Here is a 9,491-nt window from a genome sequence, read left to right as displayed (position 1 = left end):
ATTAAAAAATATGAATATTAAAAAAAATTCATATATAACAACAATACACAATATATAATTCGAGATTAAACTAATTTGTAAAATTATTTAATATAAAAAAACATAGTTAAGTTCTATAGTTGACGACAAGCATTGTGAAATTACCATATGTATTCAATCAAGTCCTCTTTAACTGTCTATGCTGCTACCTATTTTAAAGTTGGGTATTTCTTTGGATAAATTGATGGTATGGTGCAAAATCTTCCTGTCCTAACATTTTTTGGAGAATAGAAGTGTATGTAAGTAGTATATATAGAGTAATAAAATATTAATTTATTAATAATAACGGTAACATAGTAACAACTAGTTTTCAATGGTTAATTTTACAACAGTTAGTTTTGTAATGTGGTTAGTATTTCAAATTTTATAAATAGAGTAAAGTATCGTTTTTGTCTCCAACGTTTGGGGTAAATCCTATTTGTGTCCCTAACGTTTAAATCGTCCTATTTGTATCCCTAACGTTTGTAAAAGTGATTCAATGTTATCCTGCCGTCAATTACAATCATGAGCGCTTTAGTTTGAGTTTTAAAAATCTCTTCTTGAAGTTAGAATACAAATGTCTGGGATAAAATCGATGATCTACTCCAAAAAATAGCTCATCAAATGTTGAAACTAATTCCTACAACATTTACATAATTCACTTTTCTAGGGATATAATTAAATCTAAACACAAATAGTGGGTATAATATTAAAATCAAATACATCCAAGTGAGACCTAATTGAGAATGAATACATCAAGTGAGAATAATTGAAAAATATAATTTGATTTGTTAGTATAATTGATGATAGGATAACATTGAATCACTTTTATAAACGTTAAGGATACAAATAGGACGATTTAAACGTTAGGGACACAAATATGACTTATCCCAAACGTTGGGGACAAAAACGATACTTTACTCTTATAAATAAAAGTAAGCAACCCAACCAAAGAATATTTTATAAGGTGTAAAAATTAAATTTATTTTTTTATGTAAACAAATTTAATTAATTATAATTTAATATAACCATATAAATAATATTCAATATGATTTAATATAATTATTTATATTAATTATGATTTAAATAATTAATATAAATCATTAATGTAAATATTTAATTAAATAAAGATATAATTATTTAATATAATTAATAATTATTATAGTTATTAATAAATTAATTATAATTTAATTATTATTTTAATATATATTATATATTTTAATATATTTTTTTAATTAATTTGTCATGTGTCAAGATTCCATTAGATTGTAAGAGTTTCTCTGAAGAGGGATTCTTTTTCTTGGTCCGCATGAAGGAACTTAATACTTTCTCACTTCAATGCTTCAAAGTTCTTTTATGTTAGAGAAGAAACTCTACTTTTGTACTATTGGAGTTGCTCTCATAGGTCTGACCTGTGTCATATCTCTGACATAAGATATTTTGGAAATCAAGCAGATTTGTGTATGGTTAAGACTTTTGAGAATTGTTCCAAAAAAAAAACTAGCCACTGCCTTGTATACATCTGCTCCTATTATATCCCAATAATACTTGAAAACTTTTGCAGTAAAATTATCATCTTCTGGAGCGCTTTGAGTACAAACATTGAACGGAGCCCGCTTTGTTTCCTTCAAAGATACAAGTTTCGTCAGCCTCCGGTTCGTAGAAGCTGTAACCGAAGCGTTGAAAATCATCAAAAATATTTTCAGGATCCATCTGGTCAGCAACTCAAAAAATCTTTTAAAATAATTTTCAACCACTAGTGTAATACTCTCAGGGTCCGAAACTATTTTACCATTAGTTCTCGTTAATTTCCAGATTTTATTTTTCTGGTTTTTGGCCTGAAACTTTTGGTGAAAGAACTTTGTGTTTTTATCCCCTTCCTCGAGCCACTTGCATCTCGACTTCTCTTTCCAATAACTCTCCTTCTTATTGAACTCATCTTCTAATTTATTCTTCAAGTCAATCAATTCAACCCCTCCATGAATATTTTCATTTCTCAACTGTTCAATTCTTAAGGTTAAGTTTTCAATAGCGTTCTTTGAGTTAGCTCGAGTGTGTTGATGTTAATGAACTAGTCTGTGACGACATAATTTCAATTTTTTGGCCAGAGAGAACATAGAAGAGCCTTGAAATTCTATATCCCAAGCCTCCAAGATAATTTTTCTTACCTCTTCCACCCTACACCACCTCAGCTAACCTTTTAACCACTGTAGCATCATAGTTATTCCTCTAGACCTGTCCAGCCATGAATCGATCAAGTCATTCCTTAATTAAATCATCTCCAGTCCTTCTGTTAGATCATGTGTATCGTTGGCCTATCATTCCTAATTTCATAATATGATTGTCATCAATGAATATATTAAAATTGTCAATGAAAACAACTAAATAAATATTTTCTCCCTCCTCTTCTTGACTCCTAATAGCATTAAAATCACCAAAAATAAATGAAATTACCATTAAATTGCTAGAGCTAGATCGAAAGATCCTCAAACTGCCTCAAATGTGTCTGCTCATTGGTGCTTAGATACACAGTTACAAGCCTCTATACTAAATTCTTGTTTTCGTCCTTCACTTGAGTCAATATTAAAAACGAATTTTTATTCAATAATTCTTACCTTCACATAATCTTTCCATGCAAGAGCAATACCTCCTGATAAGCCTATTGGATCCACAATTGTGAAACTTGAATAGTCACATGATCTGAATTTTCGCTTAACATTTCGAGATTGATTTTTAGTTTCACAGAGAAAAATTACCTCGAGGGAGTGAGATTGGCATATCTCTTTAAGGTTGTGGACTGTTAGGGGTCTCTCCAAACTCCGACAGTTCCACATAAGGACTCCCATGGTGCTACGAGTGCCACTAAAAGGTTGGCACCCTCCACCTTCTTCAGTTTTTCTATTTTAGCAATATCCATACTCCGATCGACCAACTCCATCTCTATATCCTCCTTTGCCCTTCTCTTCATTTCACTCCGCTGCTCTAACCCTTCTTGTCCCATTCTAGCCATTTGTTTCACTCTTTTAAACTTGCCATTGTATTCACGGTTGGACATCTTATTATAGTTTATTTCAATCAGAATATCTCTTGAATTTGTTTCAGCTGAATTACTATTTTGATACTGTAGCAATTTCTACTTTTCATTTGCAGCCACTACCTTTCTATATCTCCATACATTCTCCTTTTCACCTTCATTATCTCTTTCAACTATTATTTTCTCCCTCATATTATCCATGCCTTTATCATTGAAATTTAGACTTGAAAATCCATCAATGAGACAGTCTGGTAGTGATTTTTTGCACCTAAAAGGTTGGGAGTTATGGAACCCTCTTTCTCCTTTTGTTTTCTCATTCTCCTTCAGCTTCACCTTTATTCCGACTTGGTCCGCTCTTACTCATTCACCTATTTTGTCTTCTTGCAGCCGATCTTTCTTTATGTCTTCCAACATCCGATTACAATTTTTGTGATCATAGCTTATCTTAGTACAATAGGCACATACTGTCCCTAATCTCTCATATCTCAGCACTACTACAATTGGATCCTTATCAAGGCCAACCACCCTCAATGAGTCTTTAACTAGTCGAGTACTATCGATTTCCACCATGCTTAGTAATTCTTGTTTCTCTACCCTTGATATCAAAGAAACCTACATCAACCACTCTCCAATTTCTTTTTCCAATTTTCTCACCACTTCCAATGTTTTTAATGATTCTGGAATTTCCCAAAACTGGATCCATATCAACACTGTGATAATCAGTTGCTCCTCTATTTTCACTCCCTCTTTTCACCTTTGAACATGCAAGGCATAATTCTTGAATAGTCATTAGGATCCCTTTTTAATTCTCATCGCATCCCATTCTTTCTAAAAAAAAACTGATACTAGTTGTGTCCAATCTTAATGACCCAGAACTCTTTCAACCTCTCCCAAATTGCTCTCAATGCTCCCTCCATTGTCCCTATAGAATATAATTTATCAGTGAATAATTTGCCTACCAAACTATTAATGCAACTGTTGATACCTTCCCTTATATCCTCCTCCTCCAATTGTATAAGATTATCATTCTGGTCCTCACTCGTACATCCCCTTATATCCGCCATGCACCAAATGAAGAAAATATGTGGGAGAGATTAAGAGAGAAAATGTGATTTATATAAAATTTTGTAGAGTTTGACGTTGACCTTGACGGCACAGGAACTCTGTTAAGTTTAAAACCCTAGCAGAGCATGTTAACCTAGATGGCACATCTAATATATTTTGATTATTTATTTTGTATTTCAATATATATTTTACATTAGTGATAGATTTTTATGTATATCTAATATAGTTGATTATTTATTTTGTATTATAATTTGGTTAGACAAACTACTAAAAAAATATATGAAAATATATAGTTGATAAAATAAGAATTTAATTTTGATGCACTGTCAGAATAAAGTAATTTGACTCGTGTATCTAATTACGTAATGTCACATTAGTGAAAATAACTACCTTTCACATTGATCGCGTGAATGGTCACAAAAAAAAAAACGAATGTAATTGCACGATTGTGTAAAATGCTTTACACTATCAATGTATTAAAATTAAACTTGATAAAATAATTCAAAAGATACGAGTGACAAATAATGAAATAAATTTTCAAATGTTTTAAAAATTTGATAAAATATAAAAAAATATTATTTTTTAATAAATAATAAATAAATTTTGTATTTAACAAATAAGTTTCTGTTTGACTTGAATTTTTATGAAGTATTTGAATAACTATTTAAAAAGTAAAATAGTACACACACAAAAATCTAAGCAAAATTCAATTCATAAAATTTTAATTTTTTTTCATTCACAATAATAAAATTAAAAATTCAATTAATATAAAATTATCAAATTTTAAAAATAAAAATATTTTTTAATTATGATTATAATAAACTACATCAAAATTTAATTTTTAATTTTTTAAAAATATATTTTTAATATTTGATTATTTTATTATAATTTTTGTTTTTTCAAAAGTTTTTTCAGTGGTCGATATGTTTTAGAAGTATTTTTGTAGGCCGTACAAATTTTTAGTACCATCTTGGTCTCTTATCTTAATTTAATTATTCGGCTGAACCTGAATGAACCGATTAAATATCTATACTTCTGAACCAGTGGCTGGATTTCTGGTTCGAGCCTGAGAATTTTGCTAATTGCGAAACACACGCAGAGAAGAGAACCCTAACCCCTCAAGCAGAAGTCACAGATCACAGAGGAGAAGAGAGAACACTCAATTGGACCCTCTTTGTCGCTCAGGTACGCAAAACTACCAAACCAGCTAGGCTTTCTCTCTCACTACCTGATTTGTTTGTGTAGTTTCAATTGCTTTTTTTTTTTTTTTTTTAAATTCTTTTAACATGTAATGGTTGTGAAGGTTGGTTGAACTCGTATGACTTCGTGCTAGTTTGGTTTGTGGTGGTGAGTGCTAATTTGTAGTTTGGTAAGTCAAAATTGGGGGAAAAGTTCGAAATTTTCTTTCGATTTTCTTCAACAATACTCAGAAAATGGGTTGCGGTGAGTAAAGTGTGTAAAACTTAGATGTGGGGTCTCAGTTAGCATTATGGAAGTTTTTTGTGCTTCGAGTTTAGAATGCGGTTTTGGTACTTGAAATTAGAATTTCGAGGTTTTCAGGAAGAGATTGGATAATTGAGTTGTTAAATGCGGATGGTGATTTATTGCTTTTGGAATTAGTTTGCTCTAATTGTGTGTCCTGTGGTTAATTTGGGTCTCTGATTCAGTTAACCGGATGTTTCTAGTGATCTGCTCTCTAGTTTTTTGTGCACTAGGTAGCCTTTTGTTGGTTCTGAATCTCTTTGCATAGGTTGTTTGAGATGCAATAAGCCCAGAATTGATATCAGGCCGTGCTTCGGTTGAGATTATAGAATGCCACTTTCGCTGCCCTTTTAATGATAATAGCTATATCTTTGTTGGAAACACTGTGAATTAGTGTCATTTCTTGGAGTTTCTAAGATAATAATTGTATATTACTTCTAATCTTCCCCTGGAGGGTTTATTTTGTCGAACTATATATATATTATATATTGTTGACTTGGCTTTTGTGTAAGTCACGTGATTTTCAAAATTTGATGCTGGTGTTGTAACCTTGTGTTATGATGTTACAACTATGTTTTGTTCTGTTGAGTTGATTAATTATCTCTCGGATAACTAGTATAGAAGTAGAGTTGTGTTATTCTGCGGTCATATGACTAGAATGACTCCTTGTTTATTTGTATGACTCAAAGTTCTAAATTCCATCTTAGTTGTGTTTTTGTGTTTAGACTAGGGACTTCATAAGGAGGAAACTGTGTCTTTGCTGATGTTACTTACATTCAAGTTTCCCTCTGTGTAAATAACCCAATAATGGTTCACAACCAATAACATCCTCACCATCTAGAGGAACCCTATCAACCAATCTTTCCTCTAGTTGGAAGTCTTTCCAGGGGGACCACCACGGCTCCCCTCTTCTCGAGAATTCATACATCCCCCATTACTTTAGTTAAGTGCACGCCATTGTCCAGGGAATGCCATCTTCCCTGTTTCCTTATTTTTGTGGTCTACTGCCAAATATTATTCGCTTAGGGGTTGTTTGCAAATTGGGATTTTAGAGGGGATGGAAAGGTAGGATTTGTAATGTAAAAGTTCAAAACTTAATACTAGAAGTCTTTCATTTCCTTCTCTTGACCTCCAAAATCACAACTCAAACAACCCCGTAGTTTACAAAACTAAATTACTGTGAAGACTTCGAGAAAGGAAATCTTGTACACAATTTTGTCTTGATTGAATAATCATACGAAATGGTCTTGTAAATTGTTTCAAATCAATTCTTGATATTTAGAAGCCACTTCAGGTGGTTATTTTTCTCTTCTACATTAATGCCTTATTGTGAATTTTCCTTGGTTCCTTTCATTTGTTTCTTTTATTTAAGACATACTTTATTCATTCAACTCTCTTTATATCTTGGCTTTGAACATAATACATAGATCAATATGTCTCGAAGATATGATAGCCGTACAACAATCTTCTCCCCTGAGGGACGTTTGTACCAAGTGGAGTATGCAATGGAGGCCATCGGGAATGCTGGTACTGCAATAGGGGTCCTATCAAAAGACGGGGTTGTTTTGGTTGGTGAAAAGAAGGTCACATCCAAGTTGCTGCAAACTTCAACTTCCACCGAGAAAATGTACAAGATTGATGATCATGTTGCATGCGCTGTGGCCGGAATTATGTCCGATGCCAACATTCTCATCAATACTGCTAGAGTCCAAGCACAACGCTACACATATGCTTACCAAGAGCCAATGCCCGTCGAGCAGTTGGTTCAGTCTCTCTGTGACACTAAGCAAGGTTACACACAATTCGGTGGTCTTCGTCCATTTGGGGTCTCGTTCCTTTTTGCCGGGTGGGACAAAAACTTTGGCTTTCAGCTTTACATGAGTGACCCTAGTGGGAACTACGGTGGTTGGAAAGCTGCAGCTATCGGTGCAAACAACCAGGCGGCACAGTCAATACTAAAACAGGACTACAAGGAGGATATCACAAGGGAAGAAGCAGTTCAACTTGCATTGAAGGTGCTAAGCAAAACTATGGACAGCACAAGTCTAACTTCAGAAAAGCTTGAACTCGCAGAGGTTTTCCTCGCGCCCTCTGGAAAGGTCAAGTACCAAGTTTGCTCCCCCGAGACACTGACAAAGCTGTTGGTGAAGTTTGGCGTCACCCAACCTGCAACTGACACTGCTTAGCTTGTTGTTCGATGTTTGGTGCAGTTTGATTATTACTATGCAGTGCATTTATTCCTTTTGGAATAGACTACAGACAGTGTGTCCCAAGTTTACTTAAAACTGTAAGTTATAAAATGTTTCATCTTGGTGATGCTGTTGGCTTTGTATACATTTATGTGCTCTTTATAGACGTTTCATCTGTGATTGTTTAGCGTCCATTATTGTGGACTGGTTCTTCCAATTTATAGTTTCTAACCCGGGGCCTGAAATTAGTAGTTGATAGAAATACGTTTTTCAAAACAGAAGTAAAAATAATATGATTGGTAAGGAGTTGCAAATTAAAGAAAACAAGAAAAAGTACTTTGCATATTTTAAAGGGTTTTTCTATTGTAATTTTTAAGAGGATTTAGTTGTGACTTAATTATTAATTAACTTGTTTACTCAACAATTTTTTGTGAAAAGATTAAAATAAGGGAAAATTATTCTAAAGGACCGTTAGGAAGATTTAATTATTAAAAAGGACCTTTAATACTAAAATTATTAAAGACAAATTTTTTTTATAATATTTAAAAAGACGAACCAAGTCTTTTTATAAAGAGATAAATATATTATTATTTATTTATTTATTTATTTTTTATAATTTTTATATTGATAAATTTTATTTCTCTTAAAATTTTAGTAATTTTTATTAATTATTTATGTATTTTTATTTTTGTGATTTTTACTTAACGAGAAAAAAGACAAAAGATTATAAAAGTAAAAAATAAATAAATAAATAAATAATAAAAATTACTAAAATTTTAGAAAAAAATAAAAATTGTTAATATAAAAATTATAAAAAATAAATAAATAAATAGTTAAGAATCAATATTTTAATAATTAAATCTTTCTAACAATTTTTTAGAATAATTTTTTTAAAATTAATTAACTAATTAATCTCAAGTGAATATTCATACATAAAATTTATAAGTTAATTAGTTAATTAATTTAAATTAATTAGGCTAAAAATTTCTCTATTTCGAAATGTATCGAAACACTGTATAATAAAAAAAAGTGGTATGCTATATTTCTAGGATTGAATTTCATATTCGAATAAACCTCGTAATCGTAAGAAAGTAGGCTTTTTAACGACGGGTCTAGCAAACGAAAAATTTAGATAGGATCCAACCAATGGATCAATGAGATCTCCCCCTTTCAAAATCGGACATGAAAGTTTCCTTTCATCCGGCTTAAATAATTAAGTCCAAAATGAAGAATAATGAATTTTTGCGTTCAAATTCTATAAAATGGAGAATCAAATAATCTAAAAAATTTTACTCTTTACTCAAGTTATCACTAAAGAAAAACCCAAAAATTTTTCATTGTTGATGAACTCCTTTTCTCAATTATCGCAGAAAAGAGGTATAAAATTTTTGAGTAGTCTACCCTCCTCAAATGGAGAATCTCCTTCATTTTTAATTGAAATTAAAAGAGTATCCCTAAATAGATTTGCTTGTCTATCTTATGTATTATCTCATATGATCTTTTAGGGCGAGACTTAACCTCGATGGTTATGCCATGATGTCCTTATTATATCAGCCTATATGCGATAGATAAACTTCGAAAACCATGATACTTTTGCTGATTTGAACACAAATTTCGTTCTTTAGAAAAGAAATGGAATAATGAAATTATAGTAAATTCACACAAAAGGTCTTTTTTTACGAGGTAAAGCTTATATTTCTTTG

The 9,491-nt window shown here is 31.7% G+C and overlaps 1 protein-coding gene across 1 annotated transcript; it reads left to right on the top strand.

The window, feature by feature from the left end:
• The first annotated feature begins 5,143 nt into the window (after positions 1–5,143).
• Positions 5,144–7,982, top strand: LOC107639680 (proteasome subunit alpha type-4). Its single transcript, XM_016343237.3, has 2 exons — positions 5,144–5,302; positions 7,027–7,982. Exon 2 carries the CDS (start codon positions 7,033–7,035, stop codon positions 7,783–7,785), a length of 753 nt encoding a protein of 250 aa, XP_016198723.1. The 5' UTR covers positions 5,144–5,302; positions 7,027–7,032; the 3' UTR covers positions 7,786–7,982.
• The last annotated feature ends 1,509 nt before the right edge of the window (positions 7,983–9,491 follow it).

Source organism: Arachis ipaensis, chromosome B4, assembly GCF_059453495.1.
Source record: "Arachis ipaensis isolate K30076 ecotype BB chromosome B4, ASM5945349v1, whole genome shotgun sequence".
Taxonomy (NCBI): domain Eukaryota; kingdom Viridiplantae; phylum Streptophyta; class Magnoliopsida; order Fabales; family Fabaceae; genus Arachis; species Arachis ipaensis.
The sequence above is the reverse complement of the archived record's forward strand: the minus strand, read 5'-3'. Positions and strand labels throughout refer to the sequence as shown.